Below are 17,625 nucleotides of genomic sequence, written 5' to 3'. Positions count from 1 at the left end.
GGATCATCACAGCCCTTCTCTAAAGCAGTCATGCATTCAAAAAGAATAGATATCTCTGTCATTAAGGCATTGCATAATGCATACTGGTTCTCCTGGTTTCCATACCTCTTTTGTTGTGCCACTTGTTAACTATAAAGTGGGTTAAAAACTGGTTGAAAGACTGTATTCAAAGAGTAGTTATCAATGGTTTGCTGTCAAACAGGAGGTGGATGTATCTAATATAGTCTCGCAGAGTCCATCCTGGATCTGGTTCAGCGTTTTCATTGAGGACTTAGATAAGGGAATGGAGAAACTTCCAAAAGGAGAAGAGATTCTAGGAGTAGCCTTTGACCCCAGAACCGTTACATAAAATAAATGGAAATCGGAAGACTTACCAAAGCAAGTAGCCACAATATTGATGGACGATTCTATCTTCTTCCCATAGGAGATTCTGGACATACAGCTAGGTATCAGTTCTCGGGATGACCAGCTGCTCAATGGAACAGCTATAGAGAACGGACATCCACTCAAGAAACACCAAAAGGAACCTTTGGAGCAGAAGAGACAAAGTTTAGGTGAAGACCTTGTGATTCTGTGAGTGTTAGACAAAACAGCAGCATCAGAGTGGTTAAAACATGACTATTTAAAGAGGAACTGCTTAGCTTTTCATACTTGGATGAGAGATCTGCACTGTATGTGCATGGTGAGGTGGGAAGAGAACATGTTGAGGTGGGAAGAGTTCCCTGTTGAGAACTAGGAAGGACTGGCTTGTGATTATAAAACCCACCAAATGTACCATTGGTGCACCAGTTTTTATACATGTTACCTATTTTTCAGTATATATTAGGTAACAATTGATATAAACCTATGTTTTATGTATTCCCACACTGCACAGCAAATACAAAAGTATTTTTATAATTACCAGAATTCAGGGAAACTAGTCTCGGCAAGGTTGGCATTAAACTTAATTTCCACTAACCTCTTCTATGCCAAAAAAGTGCAAAATACTCTATGCTGGAATCACCCATGCTACTGTATTTTAACCATTTAATGGTGCCTTTGAAAACGAGGCACTCTGCATTTACTCTGTGAGCATACTCTTCTATAGTAAAATATTCTGCCTTTCCACTAACTACCATTTAATTTCACTATTTGCATCATTTAATGCACAGTTATTCTTGATATTTTGCATTAAGCTGAAGTTTAATATTTGTATGATTTATTTTTCCCCTCAGGGAGGAGCAGAAAGCAGTCCTGCCCGTAACTTGCTTCAGCCAGCCTATCACAGGATCCTTTAGCAATGCAAGCTGCCTGCCCATCAGCACATCAGTCAATGTTGGCAGCCTCATTTTGAAAAGTGCTCACATTATGTCTGAGGATAAAAACGACTTTTTAAAGCCCATTGCAAATGGCAAAATGGTTAACAGCTGAAAAGCATTCATCTTTCCAGCTTGTGACCACGCCGTGAAAGCATTTACACTAGCTTTTTATATATATAATATATATTATATAATGTATATTTTTTTTAAAAAAAAAATAATATTGGGGTCATCCATTTCCTGTGGACTCTTTGATACTTCAAGCCCCTCTTGCATTAGCATTCTGAAAAGATAAATTTACTAGGGTAAGGCGTTCACTTTCCACAAATTAATGGAATTTGGACATTGTTTTACTTAAGCTTAAAGCAGCTTTTTATGAGTTTGTAGCAATCCGGTGCAGTAACTGAGCCGTTATTATTTAAAATGGCTTCTATAGAAGATTAACAACTCAGTTATTTAAACTAGCAGGATCCTACAATGATACATCTAGTGAAAGTAAAAACTAATTTATTTGTCTCTATTTTGTTTAATGAGAAAGGAACTTGCATCTTGTTGCAGCTGCTTTTTCTTTAGTTGTGGAACTTTGCATGGAATATTGTTTCCTGATTGAAGAGTGAGAGGTAGGGATTCGTACTTTAGACTTTATTACAGGGTTAACACACTTTAGCTTCGTACTACTGCATTATATGCAGGACTGTGGTGCAGTGCTTCGCTGTAGTTTTTTTATTTCTTATTGTCTGTTTTTCTCATTTCTGCTTTAGTACTGTTGATAGTTATATACAGGCTACTTGTCCAAGTAAAGTTACAAAAAGTAACCCAAGTGCCTAAATCCTTCAGCTAATGTTCTTGGTATTGATTTCTCCAAGTTATATGCACATCCATTTTTAACCATTTTGATAAATTATGCACTAATGTAACAGTGTGTTTTTGTTTTTTTTGTTTTTGTTTTTTTTTAATGCAGTCCTCCACCTGCATTTATAGAATCCAGATGACTTGGCAAAAGAATCAGGTGCTCTTGGCTTTCCCGTGAAAACCCTGTATGTAGTGTTTGCACTGACTAACAATATGGTATTGCTGATTGTTTTTGTTGTTTGTTTTTAATTTAAACTAATTAGTGGGTTTTTTGGATACTCATTGCATTGTCTTGGTTAAATATTGTTAATCATAACTTTGTATTCAGGTTTAATTTTGCTTGTTCACTAGCTATTGACTGAACCTACAGTAATATAGCATTATCAGACCTACAGAGTTGTGCTGAAAATTGTATGAATATGTGCCCTGCTAAGATGTGACAGAAAGAGTACACACACACAAGCACTCTGGGCATAGTTTTCTTTAAAGTTTAAAAATTCAGTCACCATTTTGGAAAAGAAAGCAAGACCTTCCCTCCTGGTGATTACTATCTTATTGTTTGTCCTTTTCAGTTTCTTTGGTACATGTTTTACTTTTTTTAATGTTTTTATTAACTTCTGTGAAGTTGTTTACTCTGAAAATTGTACTGGAATATTTTAAGCCAAGCTAACCTTTCACCAGGTGTACTGTATGTTGTAAGGGCTTTTCCTGCTAGCAAAATGCTTAAAAAGGATCATGTTACTGGTCGTCTGAGTTATTTTACAAAATCACAGCGATGTGTCAGATAAGATTTTGATAACTGTTTTGTGCACGTTTCTGAGGGGTGGGGGTTGGCATTTCCCTGAGGGTTACTGATTAGACTGAGAAAATATTGGTGTTTGATATCTCTTAATGAACATGTCCATGAAATAATTATGTTGTAAATATATATGAAAATCCAAGGGTTAGTTTTGATATTCTGGTGTCATTATGGAAGATCTTACATACTTATTTAATACTAAAATGTAAAGAAATATTTGTAGAATAACAGTAAAGTAGCCTTTTCTTGGTTTCTTCGGCTATTTACTGTACCTTCCCTGATAGGCAGTGCCACCTCATCTCTGGAATAAGACTGGTATTTTGTTTCACTTTGCAGCCTGAAATGATTAGGAACAAGAATTAGACCACCTTGTCACCTTAACTCATTTCCTGTTGATGTTACAAATTAACATAGAACGCTAGACATGAACATGATTGTTGTCTATTTTATATCAAGACCATTCTGTAAATATGAATTTATATTACTTTTGAAATGCTTCCGAAGTACTTTTATTTGCTGTATGTAATTCCAAAAGGATATGCAAACCAGTATGTCTATTTCATGGATATTTAAACAGTGAGATCTTCCACGTTGAAGGTAATGTAATTTTTTTAAAAAGATTTTTAAATTTTAAATTGCTATTTTGTTACAAAAATAGAGAAAATATAAAGGTTTGAAAAGTCCTTATTCGCCCTCAGGGAAAGAGCCCTCTGTGCTCCAGAACTCCACAGAACATCTTCAGCATGATCTGAGGGTGAATATATACTACATAAATTGATCTTGTGTATTTACCTTAACTTTTTAATTTTAAAATTGCAATTTTAAAACTTGGTTGTGCTCTGCTGGAGGGGAATTGGGATAAGCTGCTTACACACGTTCGTCTGTTTTGTCCAGTGAAAATACATCAGCCTAACATATTCCTGCCAACTTTACTGGCATGTCTAAGAACAAATGTATTTATATATGCTTGTCTGCAGCAGAAGATCCCATGATATAGTAGCTTTCTAGAAAGACCACATGCTTCCACTGTAAAGGAGTCAGTTCTGGGTTCAGGCTAATTTGTGTTCAACCTTTAATATCTAGAATGACACACACAAGAATTGAGGGATTTTTAATAGTGTGCCAACATTGTCTTACAGTTTTTAACACTGATTATATTCTTGCCATTAAACTATGTCCTCTGGTGCCCCAATAAGTGGAAGCTACAGATGGGAATATAGTTCTAGTTGTTCATTTTTGGCAAAGTTTCGTTAGTTGACCTGATACAAACCAATATGTGTTTGCGTATCTAGTTGCAAATCAGGTGCCTTTTTGGGCAATGGAAGGGCTAACTTTCTGACTTTAAAAGTAGTGTGACTAATCTTCATGTATAGTAGTAGTAGAGAATCCCATTTAGGTTTTTGGCCAAATATATTACGCTGTCAGAAAAAGGCCCATAGCAGTTTAGAGAGGAGTGTGTGGTTCCTTTGCTCTGTGCAGACGAGCATATTTTTTTTTCAGGAGAGGTACAGCGGGGGTTTCCATGTCAGGGATACAGAAATTGTATCAATATCTGAGTTAAAATGTGTTGCCTCACAACCTGGATTAATTCCTTGTTCTGTCTCATTTCCTGTGTGGGTTTTAGGACTAGCATTAATCTCTAATTTGATATGTCATGCTGTCTACTTTTTTATGACAAAGTAGTAACATTTACATTCTTAAGATATAGATTATAGTAGAGTGACTGCCCTGCTACTGATATTTTGTTCCTGTAACAAGAAATGAATGAGTTAGTGTTCATACAGATTGTGCATTGTAGAATGTATACTAGACCTTTCAAAGAATAGGTTAGACTTCTTTTGCAAAGCAAATTGGCATTGGTTCTTGATAGACTAGTACAGAGTGATACTAAAGTGTGATACTTAAGGACACCAGTTGTAGACATATAATTTGAAAAGTTTACTGCTTTGATAACACACTTGAAATTTTAGTTTAAATTCATGCTGATGAGCTGAATGCTCTTCTTGTGTGTTAGTGCTCTGGGCTGAGTGAGGTACAAAATTATACACAAAGAAAGGCCTGTGGAAAGAATGTTTAAAAAAATCTTTTGTCAAAACCCAAAACAATTTGATAGTGTTTGGTTTTATTTTATTTTATTTTTTTTGTTAAAGCACAATTTGTCAGATATCTGCTGTTGTACATAAACTCTATTTGAGAGGTATCTGCTAGCAGCTCCTTTATCATATTTGTCAAGAATTTTTTTTCACCATTATTAACCTGTGTCTGAAGGAAAATGTGAAATTTTAGATCTTAACGAAATAAGAAGTTAATGAATCATCCACAGTACTTGGAGCACATTACTTGTTATACTTGTTATAGTTTAATCCTTTTCTGTTAGGAAATCCCTCTAATGCAAGGGCCTCTCCTGCAAGCAGAAAACAATAAATGTGCTATTTAAATGACCAGTTCTTTCCAGTACAAATGCACAGCTAACTCCTTGGTACTAGTGGTCACAGTGCACCTCTTTGCTGGCAAGGGAGTGTTCTGACAACTCTAAGTGTCAAGGGTAAAATAAAGACAGCAAAATTATGAAAATTCCCAACACTTGAGCAAAAACCTTTTATTCAAGGAAGACTGTTGCCGAAGCTCTTTCTTGGCCTTTCGTGTTTAACAAAGTTTGAAATAAAACAGAGCCTGGCTGCATTTATAACTGTCAAAATCCAACATCATTTGCACATATCCCATCAATTTTATCCAGTGTAGGCCTCAGTTAATCCAAGGCATGAAAATGCATGCATTTTCTTCGCTGGGCAAACAAGTACATTATACTGTAGTTGTGATACAACACATGTGGCTTTTATTTGTACTGCACATACCCACTGTACAGCCATTCAGAGTATTGTGGTTAGCTTGCAGCATCTGCTGTCTGCATTTATACAGTTAACTGCATATTCTTTTCCCTGGAAGTTAAAGAAATTTTTTTTCTTGTTGCATTGATTACGTTTTATAAAATTGCTTAGCTGGAAAGTTGGGGAAAGAGGCCTGTTTGTCAATTGTACAACCGATTGTGAAGCTCTAGTGTGAATATTTTTACGTCTGTATTAGACATTTTCTTTGCAAATCTATTGTTCGATTGAAATGTAAATGAAATAAAAGATGGTGTACACCCATCATGTATAAAGCAGGCACCATCGCTACGATGGATTTAATGCTCATTTTTATGGTGCATTCTCAGCTTCTATTTAAAACTATAATTTAAAATCTGTAAAATGAAATGGGGATATATAGGGGAATAAATTCTATTCCATTTATTTCAATTTTGAATTTCCAAATTGTAATGTTTCCCTTTGTGTTATAGGAATAGGATTAAATGGGAAAGCTGGACCATATGGTCTGTATTTGGGGTGGGTTGGGGGAAAGATGGGGTGGGGTGGGCTTTGTGATAATACTGAATAGCGGAGTGAATTCTGTGTGTTTTTTGCTGTAGCACTGAAGTAAAGAGATATTAGCTTTGGCTGGTCACAGAATAGAGCATCATGGTTTTCAGTGTTTTGAGAGAAAATTGATGGAAAAAGTTTGCAGTACTTGACATGTATTTGCATGCAAAAAATAAAATGATTTGTCCACCTTCGGTGTGTGTTTGTAACTTGTGAGACCAAACCCTATCTCGTGTCCCCTTTTCGCCGCCCTCACCTCACTCCATTCCTCTAGCACAGTGGTTCCCAAACTTTAACAACCTGTGAACCCCTTTCACTAAAATGTCAAGTCTCGCGAGCCCCCTCATCAAAATGAATATTTGCAGGGATTTTCTCCTTTACCTGAGTATAAATTTAAAAAGCAGTGATTCTGGAAATACAAAATTTGTTTTTTATGACATGCTTATTACACACTATTACTAATTCTTTATAATTTCAGTATTTTTATTACATTATGAAAACGGCAGCATTTCCAAAATCTCACTTTTGTAGCTTGTATCACTTTGAATAAGCCCGTTTGTACGACAAGGCTCCTGTGTTTCATCAAGGCCTATCAGCTGTGAAACAGCATGAAAGGGATTCAAGAAGCCAACTCCAAGAGTTCCTCCTACACAAGCATTCGGGTCTTGAGCAGTCCAGGCCCCCAACGCCCATCACGACAAAGCTTAAGCTTGTTCTTCATCATGATGTTTAAAGCAACAAAAACTCTCCACCTCCCTTTTCCATTTCTTATAAGGCGGCTTGAGGTTTAAGTCTCCTCAGGGTGACGGAGATGCTCCGCCGGGTCCCTAGGGAGAGCGCTGTCCCCGCTCGGGGACTTTTCCCGGGGGCGCTGTGCCCGTTCCCAGCCCCACGGTGGGCCCCACGGCTGCAGCCCCAGGAGCTCTAGCTGCGGGAGGAGCTCAAACCCGGCCCGCGGGGCATCCCAACTCTCTCTAGTCCCGGGGGGAGGGGGGGGTCAGGACGCCTGGGTTCTATTCCCGGCGGAAGGGGGGCCGGTGGGTCAGAGCAGGGCAGCTGCTGGAGCTCCGCGTGCCGCTGAGCGCGGGCTGCCCGTCCCGATTAGCGAGGCGAAAACAACCCACCCGCTTTTGGGAGGTGGTTGCGCTCCCGTCCGCTCAATGTGCCTTGCCGCCGGGTTGTACCATTGCCAGCAAGGGACCGTCTCTCTCTCCCGCCCCGCCCCTCGCTGAATGGGGCCGCCCTGCTTTCCCGGCCTCCTTTGCGCGGCTCGTCCTCGCGGAGCGGTGGGTGCGGGCGGCGGCGCCCTGAGGCCGCGCGCGGGGGGCGAGGCGGGGGCCGGCCGGGAGGTGACAGAGGGGCGGGGCCGGGTTCTGGGTAGCGGGGGCGCTGGGGGCAGGAGGGGCCTGGGGGGACGCCCAGGAGGGCAGGGGATCTGCGTAGTGGTCTGGGAGGGGTCGGAGGGAGGGGTGCTGGTGGGGAGGGGTCGGGGGGGTGGTGGTCTGGGAGGGAGGGGGGTGCTGGTGGGGGGGGGGAGGGTGGTCTGCGAGGGAGGGGGATGCTGGTGGGGAGGGGTCGGAGGGATGGTCTGGGAGGGAGGGGGGTGCTGGTGGGTGGGGGGGAGGGGTCGGGAGGGTGGTCTGCGAGGGAGGGGGATGCTGGTGGGTCGGGGGAGGGGGGGTGGTCCAGGGTCCCTTCTGGAGCTGCTGTGCCTACAGCTCCGTAGCCAGGCCGGGCACTTTCCAGAGCTGTTGGGGTTGGAGGCTGAAGGTAAAACATGGTGAGAAATATCGGCTACACAGAGAGCTCTTCTCGGTCCCTTTGTGACATGTTCCTACATCTGCATTTACAGTCAGCGAGAGCAGCACTGGTGGAGAGGTGGCCCAGAGGTCAGCCCTGCAAACGAGCCAGGAACTGTGAGTCTCCTGATTTGTTTTTAGTTTACGGACCCAGCCCGTTTTCTTTCTTTCTTTCTTTCTTTTATTTAAAATGTTTGTACAAAACAAGGAGGGAAAAAATACTTTTCCCATCATTTCTTCTACTGTGACCAGCTACATGTGCATTTATTCCGTTCAGGTTTTCTTGTAGATACAGGCTGTGTATACTGGTTTCCTGTTCCCTTTGCTCAGGTAACGTTAATAAATATGGAAATTTATTTGAGCATAAGCTTTCGTGAGCTACAGTATCACTTCACGAAAGCTTATGCTCAAATAAATTTGTTAGTCTCTAAGGTGCCACAAGTCCTCCTTTTCTTTTTACAGATACAGACTAACACGGCTGCTACTCTGAAACCTATTAATAAATATGGTAATGTAGGAGGACATTGTTTCCTTTCCATGTTTGTCTTCAGAGCCACCTTTGTTCTTCCCTGGTACACATGACCACCCTCATTCTAAGGCCCAGATGTAGGCCATATATGGGGCAAACAGCCAGAAACAGTGCAGGCATAAACTTGGTTTGATTAGAGATTCATTTTTAATAACATTAATCTGAGTTTAGTAATTCTGCAATAAATCCATTGCATTTGAACAGCACGGACCAGGAGACTGGCTTCATCTACATTCATATCTGCAAAGTGTCAAAACCATTGTATGGTTTCCTGCTGATGGCAAAAACTTCAGGTGTGCTAAAATATTCTGTCTTGAAATTAATTTTTAAACAAAAAGGAAGTAAAAAGGAACAACAGGCCAGTTTTGGATAGAGATACCAAATATAGAAGTTGAGCACAAATTAGATCTCTGTGAAACATTATAGCTAAGTTTGGCAGAATTTGATTTTTATTTTTATTTTTTATCATTTTGGTAGATGACGTCAATGTTTGTTTTTAAGCATTTTTTTTAATTTTTATCAGTTTAAATTTTCACAGTTGTGGAAACTTATGGGTGTTAATCTTTTTTTTTTCTTTCAATTTTCAGAGTTGCGAGAAGTTATGGGGAGGGTCAGACATTATTATGTAATGATATTAGACACCGATTCAAAAAGTTAAAGCATTATAACCATTAAAACACAAATTGTCAAAATATGCCAAGTAAATATCCTTTAATAAAAGTTTTCAAGCAGTATTTTTCTGGCTTTGCCTATCCGTACATTTTTATTTTTGGTGGGAATATGTTTTTCAATTTGTGTTTGTACAATGAAATCAACACATGCCAGCATTTATTGATAAATAAGTTAACTATTAAATGTTGTCTTATGGTAGCACAGGAGTGATCTTCTAAAGTTTTCCCCTATGTACACAACAAAAGCACCATACTAGAGAGGGACTTGAGATGCTTTTTGTTATCAACTCAAAGAGAAATGAACCACCTACAGAATCACCAAAATGACTTTTTGCGGAACTAGGGTTGTACCGTGGTAGTCTTGCAACTGAGAACTGACCCAATCCAATCCTATTTAGCTTGCAAGAACTGAAGTGATCGTTTGAAGACATATAGTTGCAGACTTGCTTTATCATGTGTGTAACTATCTCTGAGTTAATTTGAAATAAGCAGAATATCTCTGTTTTGTACATAAATCTGCCTGTTAGATGGTGCACTATAACTAGAAAATACCTGTAAATTAATCGTTGTTAATTTGAGTTCCATTTGATACACAGGAAAGAATTGGAATTTTGTGTCAGGATACAGGCCTCAGGCATACATGGTACCCACTTTTTTTTTTCCTGGTTTCTTTTGCTCTGCCTTTTCTCTGTATTGGAAAATAGTTTGCTTGGTGTGCAAGCAGAAGAGAAGGCAAAAAGAAATCAGAATTCTCCCACAACCAAGCCCTTAAGCAAAACTAATTACCTCTTGCAGAACAGGGAATCGCCTCCAATCCCAGGTCTCCTGAATGTAATCGAACACTTCAATTTCTTGAGCAGACATAATGCTAAGGATCTCTAAACACTTTCCAGTAGTACATGGAAATAAAATAGAATACCTAAATTCAGCATGACAGAGCAACTTTCTGGCTCAGTTTAAAGCTGGCAGGGGGTTTTAAGGGCGTTAACTTCTTTAATTCCTTGGTTTCCGTTCTCCATGAGCCCTGTTTCATATATGGATGAACACTTAGAAAAATACAGCTGTCTTTTGACTGTGTGCTGTGTTGTGCTATTAGTCAAATTTGACAATGTACCTTATCCAAAATGCTAGCTGGTTACCTCTGTGTTTCTCTAGGGTAGATACAAGCCATATCTTCTGTGTAATTTTTCTCTACTCTGAAAAATAATCTCAGTAATCATCACCTTTTAGCCTGAATCATCTGGCTATCTACTCGTTAATCTGCATAATCCTACTTTCAACAGTTTGCAGATACTGCTAGTGGTTGATAGAAAACCTAAAAACATTACTTTCTCCTTACACTATAGATTGTGCCCTTGTCATAGAAATAAAGACAATTAGGTCCACCTCATCAACATATGATATAGAGTCAATCACACACACTCATCCCCCCCCCCAAAAAAAAATTGGAAATAGGTTACTCAGTTTTATAGCAGGCTGTTCAGGATTGCAGTTCACACCAGTGAAGGGTTTGCTTTTATTCCATCAGCCCTGGAGAATTGTTTTTATTCCATCAGCCCTGGAGAATTGTGGAAGCTGTTAGTGGAGCACTGAACTCTCTTTACAGCCTGAGGCAGTAATTCAGTTTATGGTCTCTTATGTTTGACACTGTTTGCTCTTACACCCATTTGGTTTGAGAGGGTGTGTGTAAATTACTAATACCCCAGATAGCTTTTCAGGGAATATCCTCCTCCTGCTGTCATTGGCTAATCTCTAGCCAACAGAAAGGTATTTAGATGGAGAAATGGTGTAACTCAGGTCAATTGATGGATGTAAGGGCAATTGTGATTAGTACATATTGGCTTGGCAAATTCAATTTTTAACTTTTTTAGTTTTGACTGATAATATTGATTATTTTTAAGCATTTTTAAAATATATATATCTATTTAAATGTTCGTAGTTGTGGGAAACTACCAGAGGGTTAGACAATAATGGTTTAATGATAGAAGTTAAAGCTTTATAACCATTAAAACACAAATTATCAACCTCATATACAAAATAAATATCCTTAAATCAAACTAATAAGTTTTCAAGCAGTATTTTTCTTATTTTGCCTATCTGTATGTTTCGATTATTATCGATGTAAATATTTTTTGCTGGTTTGTGTCTGTGTGGTGAAATCAATATTTACCAGTAAAAATCTAATTCTTCCAAGCCTTGTTGTAGCACTTCTGTTAGTATCTGAGGTGCCAGCATTATCAATTTGCGTAATATGCTACAACTGAGTTTTATTAAAGTGAAAATGAGCTTTGTGAAATGTTAACTGCTTGCGAGTCCTGCATAGGCAGATTAACAAAAACAACTTATTTGCCAAATATAATGATTTATTTGCTCACTGGTACTATATAAATTATAAATATAATTATATTTTGTAAAAATTGCAGACTTGCAACTACACAGACTAATGCGAAAAGCAGAGTTCCCCTCTTGCTACAGAGCTTATCCTTATTGTGAAATGACCTTGGAAACTAACAGTTGTTAGTACACAAAGCACCATTGGTTAAAATATATATCTTTCTTTTTCCACGCTTGCATTACGCAAATTTGAGAAAAGAGATTTGCTGGAGGTTTGCTGAGATTCTGTTTGATTCTGGAAAGAGACCAGGTGCCAACTTGGAGCCTACATAGAATTTTTCATGTTTAGTAATAATCTCCTAGAGATAAGCGTCTAAAAGAAACCCTGAAGGATATTTCTTGAGATACAACTTGATACTGCGCACTGTCTCCTTTTCTTTGTAAGGGAGGGTGGGGGTAAGGAATAAGGGTTAGAATTTAACTTCTAAAATTTTTAAAAACTGTATTGTAACATTCCTGTTTTTTCTGTATTTTCACTGCAAGCTTTTAATTGCATTAGTGGCTTTGATACCTTATCAAAAGTGCATACAACTATTAATCTCATTGATCATGTTCCGATCATCATTCGCCATTGCTAAAAGATTAATAATTGTGCGCACAATACTAGAAGTTGAAATTTAATAAATGTAAAAAATCCAGAAGGAAATGTAATTGGCGCAGGTTTTACAGTTGGGTATGTAGTGATCTTGAACCATTGTTAATGAACAGAACTATCCTCTCTGAATAAATATTTTGAATGCCTCATACTTTATCTATTGAAGAAAAAACTGTAATAAAGAGCTTTTTGTTGTTTGTTTTTGGTTTACTCATCATTTCAGATGTGTTTATTATCAATTCATTCACAAAGAGGTTGGCTAGTTGCAGCATAGTCTTGTTGGTAATGGTTTATAAACTGTTCTCATTTGAATAGCCAACCTTCATGTTTTTCTCTGGAGGAGTATAGGGCTAATGCTATACATTTGAGGTGATACTTGATATTGTGTGTGTGTGTGTTAGTATAAAGCAGAGATGCATTGATGCTGACCTATCCCTCTCTTTTTAGAATACAATGACTACTTTAGATGATAAACTGCTTGGTGAGAAGCTCCAGTACTACTACAGCAGCAGTGAAGATGAGGACAGTGAGAAAGAAGATACAGTCAGAGAGAGCACCGTTCCTGACACGATTGGTGGGGAGGTGGAGCTGAGTAGCGATGGCACTGCAGTTAACACAGGTACTGTGACATAAAGTATTTTATCCTCCTGTGCATGCCTGTCCAGTACTGGGAGAGAGGAATCCGTACCCACACAATTGGGACATACCTAAATAGGACATTCAAGAGTAGCACTTTTCATTAGGCCCCAGCAACAGGATAATAGCAAGGTGAAATTGATGAGGACACATTTCCATACTAACTGCTGGAGGATACCTCTAAACCTGGATGGTGGTAATGTGTCAAAACTCGGTACAGATATTAATCTTCACAACATCCTTTTGAGATTAATAGGAAAGTAATATAGGTAGGTAAGCTTTATGCCTATTATACAGATAAGAAAACAGACACAGCGAAGTTGAGTGACTTGTTCAAGGACATAAGAGTCAACTGCAGAAATGGGGAGTTACTTGCTACCATTCCTATGCTTTATTATAGCGTATTGAGCAATATACAATAAGCCTAAAACATGGTCTGTCCTTTAACTGCTATTTGTAAAGGACTCTGAGATCCTGAATGGAAAGTGCAATAGACAAAGATTGTTTCTGTCTAAGCAAAATACCTGCATGTTTTACTTTCAGGTCCAAAGGGTGTCATAAATGATTGGCGAAGATTCAAGCAGCTGGAGACGGAGCAGCGAGAGGAGCAGTGCAGAGAGATGGAACGACTTATAAAAAAGTTATCCATGACTTGCAGATCTCACTTGGATGAAGAGGAGGATAAACAGAAGCAGAAAGAACTTCAGGAAAAAATCAATGGAAAGGTAACCTAGGAGCACAGTAAGAGCCTTCTGTGTTAATAAATTTTAGCAGTTTCTGTTTTTCAGTTGCTTTGCAAAAAATCATGAATGGTAGTTGCATGGTAGTTATTTATTATTGCTTTTAACAGGTGGAAAAATTGAGACCGAGCACAATGATTACCTACCTCCCAGAAGTAGTGTCAAGATGATTTAATGTTTGTGCAGTACTTTGAAGATGTTGTACACTTAAGTGTTAAGTAATAAGTGACTGGCCCAAGACTACTGACGGAGTCTGTATCAGACACAGTGTATTTTCCTTGCATGCATTCATCAAATTCATTTCCAAGTTTGCGAAACAGTTTAAAAAAGGGGGGGAACAATGCAGCAACTGTGCCTGAAAAATATCTTCATCTTGTAAGTTAATGAGAGTTGTGTAAGACTGTCTGCTTTCCAGGAGGCCTGATTGATTATAATGTACGGTAAATGAATGTTAAGAGATCAGCTTAGTCTTCAAACTGATAGGAAAGCATTAGACATCAAAGGCAGAAAATGGCAGAGGTGGTAAATTATTTAAAAGTTAAGTGGGATGTTTTGGTCAATTGACTTGTATTACCAGTTCCTATGAATCTGATTGAACAGGTTGCTAAAGTTGATACGTGCTGCTATTTGACAATAAACCAGTATTATGTTCATGAGTTATTAATAACATTTGGTCACTCATGCCCAACAATTTAAGATCATAAAGTGATAATGGGGGGAAATTGCTTGAATTTTAGGTATCTGTTTGTTTTTAATTTACATGAACTTCACATTTCCAAAGAGATTTTCTCTCTGCCTGAAATAATCTCTGTTTTTCACTGATTTTTTTGTGTTCCCCTGCTGACTGCAACAGCACTAAACTAACAAACCCTACACCTAGAGCATGATGACTAATTCTTAATGAAGCAAGATGTTGAAAGATGATAACCTCAAAACCCAAGTTAATTCCAATGCCAGAGAAAACATGGGAACATTTATTTTTGCCAAGGAAATAAATCTGGTATGGAAATAAATGTTCAGTTTCTAATAGAGATTTACTCTATTTACTTAGGAAAAAAAGATGAAAAAACAAACTAGGAATCTGACAGTATCCACTCAAATTGGAAATAATGTCCAAGCTGCCCATCTAAGAGCCGTATTGGCAGCTTACTTGGGGCACGTGGCCATAGCTAATTTGAATAAAATAGGAGCACATTATAGTCACTCACTTTTAATCCAGCCTATGGAGGCTAGAAGTCCCCATGTAGATGTACTTTCCAGATGGACCAAAATGGAGTATCTTATGGTGGGAAGTCTAGCCTCCATGGTCTGTGCCTGGGTATTAACGATGAAGAATGATGCAGGTCAAACTCTGTCCATCCTTGATATAAATACTAACTGCATGTAACATGTATGGAGTTCTAGATTTCTCTCTCTGGTGTGTTTATGACGTTTATGACGTTTCTTTGTGCACGTTATAGATGACTTTACAAGAATATAACATGATTCATGATGGCGAAGATGATGAAGCCTTTTTACAGCAGTACAGGAAGCAGCGAATGGAGGAGATGAGGCAGCAGCTGCATAGCGGGCAGCAGTTTAAGCAGGTTTTTGAGATCAGCAGTGGGGAAGGGTTTTTGGACACCGTTGATAAAGAACACAAGAACACGCTGATCATGATCCACATCTATGAAGATGACATCCCTGGCTCTGAATCTGTGAATGGCTGCATGATCTGTCTTGCTGCTGAGTACCCAACAGTCAAATTTTGTCGAGTAAAGAGTTCCCTGATTGGTGCAAGCACTCGCTTTACGAATAATGCTCTACCTGCTTTGCTCATCTATAAGGGAGGGGAGCTCATTGGCAACTTCGTCCGAATCACCGACCAGCTTGGAGAAGATTTTTTTGCCGTGGACCTGGAGGCTTTTTTACAGGAGTGTGGTCTGCTCCCAGAGAAGGATCTGCTGCTCCTGACTTCCATATGTAACCCATCTGCATGTTACAGTGAAGACAGTGATTTGGAGATAGACTGAAAAAAGTGAACAAAGGGTTCAGTAAGCTGGGGTTGCCCTGTGGGGTCTCTTGTTGCTGTAGATTGTTCATTTGTTCTTTTCCGTATTTTTTGTATATTTTTCCTCTCCTTCCCATGCACTTTGGCTTTTAGCCCATTAGTACTTTAAGAGCCTTTATTATATGTAATGTAAAGAATTCTTAACGTTTGGTTAAATTGCTTCAATAAAATGGAAACTAAAAGTGTCTTGCACCTAGTAAAGTGTTTTTGAAGTGTATAAATGTGAAGCAAATCTTAAATTGATTGCCAGTGGTTATTCAGCAGCTCCTCTTACATAGTCAGTCCTGTTCTACATATAATCTCATCCTTTGAATTATATAGACCAGTGGTTCCCAAACTTGTTCCACCGCTTGTGCAGGGAAAGCCCCTGACGGGACGGGACGGTTTGTTTACTTGTCGCGTCCGCAGGTTCGCTGCTCCAGGCCAGTGGGAGCTGCTGGAAGCGTTGGCCAGTACATCCCTCGGCCTGTGCCACTTCCAGCAGCTCCCATTGGCCTGGAGCAGCAAACCGCGGCTACTGGGAGCTGCGATCGGCCGAACCTGTGGACGTGGCAGGTAAACAAACTGGCTCGGCCCGCCCGGGGCTTTCACTGCACAAGCGGTGGAACAAGTTTGGGAACCGCTGATATAGACGGTTAATTGGTGCTGGTAGAAAGTCCTGGCTTGGTGGCCTGGGAACTGACGTCCTCTGTTTAGGGAAGAGATGTGGCACAGGAAACGTCATGTGAACCCTGACATGGGGGAATCTAATCCCTGTTTGTTCATTCAGTCAGGCTTTTGCTTGTTTGCTTAGAGTCGGCAGGGCTACCAATGGAGAAGGTGATTTATTTATTTTATTATTATTATTATTTATTATTTTTTTAAGTGGACACCTACACAAAAGGAATAGGATTGAGACCATGAGCTTCTAAGACGGTCCATTACAAGAACAGCTTTAATCATTACTAACCTGAAGCTGGATTCACACCAGTGAATCAAAAGTGAAAGGCCCCATATCCCATTCCCTGTCTCTTATATGTTCCACTCTTCAAAAGTCTTGTAGTTTTGACAGTGTAGAGTATTTCCCCCTCTCACCTGATAACTAGCACAATTCACCACTCCATCCTAAAAGTTATTCTTTAGTGGGACAGCAGTCTTCATTATTTAACCCTATATTGGATCTAAATGTGAGAATCTTTCTTCGTTCAGAACTCTCTAAATGATGCTCCCTATAGCCTTTTAAAATATTGATCCATGGGTTTGCTAATGGTTACTTGAGCAGAGGGAGGCCAGCGTTAAAAGCAACCCATCACAAGTAGCGAAAAGTGGGAGTGTTGTATGACATCCCAGTGACAAAATACAGGGTGAAGAGAGTTTTGCCATTAACTTTGATGATGCCAGGATTTCACTCACCATTTGTAAAATTCCCTCAGAAATGTATGTTAAATCAGTACTAAATTCTGTTCCCGTCCCAGTTTATTCATATCACACCTTTCAGCTAGGTGCTTTGGAATATTATGGTTGAGAACTATCCCTGAATTTAAAGGACATACACATAAATAGAGAGACAAAGTGAGGGAGGTAATATCTTTTATTGGACCAGCTTCTGTTGGTTAAAGAGACAACCTTTCCAGCGTACATGGAGTTCTCAGTACTTTTCCCAGACCTGAAGAAGAGTTCTGTGTAAGCTGGAAAGCTTGTCTGTTTCACCAACGGAAGCTGGTCCAACAAAATATACCTCACACACCATGTCTCTCTGATATCCTGGGACCAACATGGATACAACAACGCTGTAAACATACACACAAAAGAGACTGGAAAGGAATCTTCTGCATCTGGATCTCTTAGTGTCCCAGTAGATGATGTC

The 17,625-nt window shown here is 39.3% G+C and overlaps 2 protein-coding genes across 15 annotated transcripts in view; both read left to right on the top strand.

Annotated features, from left to right (window-relative positions):
* Window positions 1–6,559, top strand: part of RC3H2 (ring finger and CCCH-type domains 2) — a 38,771-nt gene extending 32,212 nt beyond the window's left edge. For 5 of the 11 annotated variants that reach the window (XM_037879884.2, XM_037879887.2, XM_037879886.2 and 2 more), the window contains 2 exons: window positions 425–573; window positions 1,215–6,559. In XM_037879884.2, coding sequence (XP_037735812.1) covers window positions 425–573; window positions 1,215–1,410 — 345 coding nt within the window. In that variant the 3' untranslated portion in view covers window positions 1,411–6,559. The remainder of the gene's footprint in view (window positions 1–424; window positions 574–1,214) is intronic. The other 6 variants (XM_043530755.1, XM_037879888.2, XM_043530754.1 and 3 more) reach the window with 4 other exon arrangements.
* Window positions 6,560–7,565: 1,006 nt separating this feature from the next.
* Window positions 7,566–15,964, top strand: PDCL (phosducin like). Of its 4 annotated transcripts, none has more exons than XM_037879892.2 (5): window positions 7,566–7,651; window positions 8,218–8,281; window positions 12,801–12,972; window positions 13,533–13,714; window positions 15,190–15,964. In XM_037879892.2, exons 3-5 carry the CDS (start codon window positions 12,807–12,809, stop codon window positions 15,739–15,741), a joined length of 900 nt encoding a protein of 299 aa, XP_037735820.1. In that variant the 5' UTR covers window positions 7,566–7,651; window positions 8,218–8,281; window positions 12,801–12,806; the 3' UTR covers window positions 15,742–15,964. The 4 variants fall into 4 exon arrangements, with proteins under 4 accessions (XP_037735820.1, XP_037735821.1, XP_007061029.2 ...); XM_037879893.2 differs by lacking the exon at window positions 7,566–7,651 and adding an exon at window positions 7,654–7,714; XM_007060967.4 differs by lacking the exon at window positions 7,566–7,651 and adding an exon at window positions 8,030–8,135.
* Window positions 15,965–17,625: the final 1,661 nt, after the last annotated feature.

Source organism: Chelonia mydas, chromosome 16 (assembly GCF_015237465.2).
Source record: "Chelonia mydas isolate rCheMyd1 chromosome 16, rCheMyd1.pri.v2, whole genome shotgun sequence".
NCBI lineage: Eukaryota > Metazoa > Chordata > Testudines > Cheloniidae > Chelonia > Chelonia mydas.
This window is presented reverse-complemented; position numbering and strand designations above follow the sequence as displayed.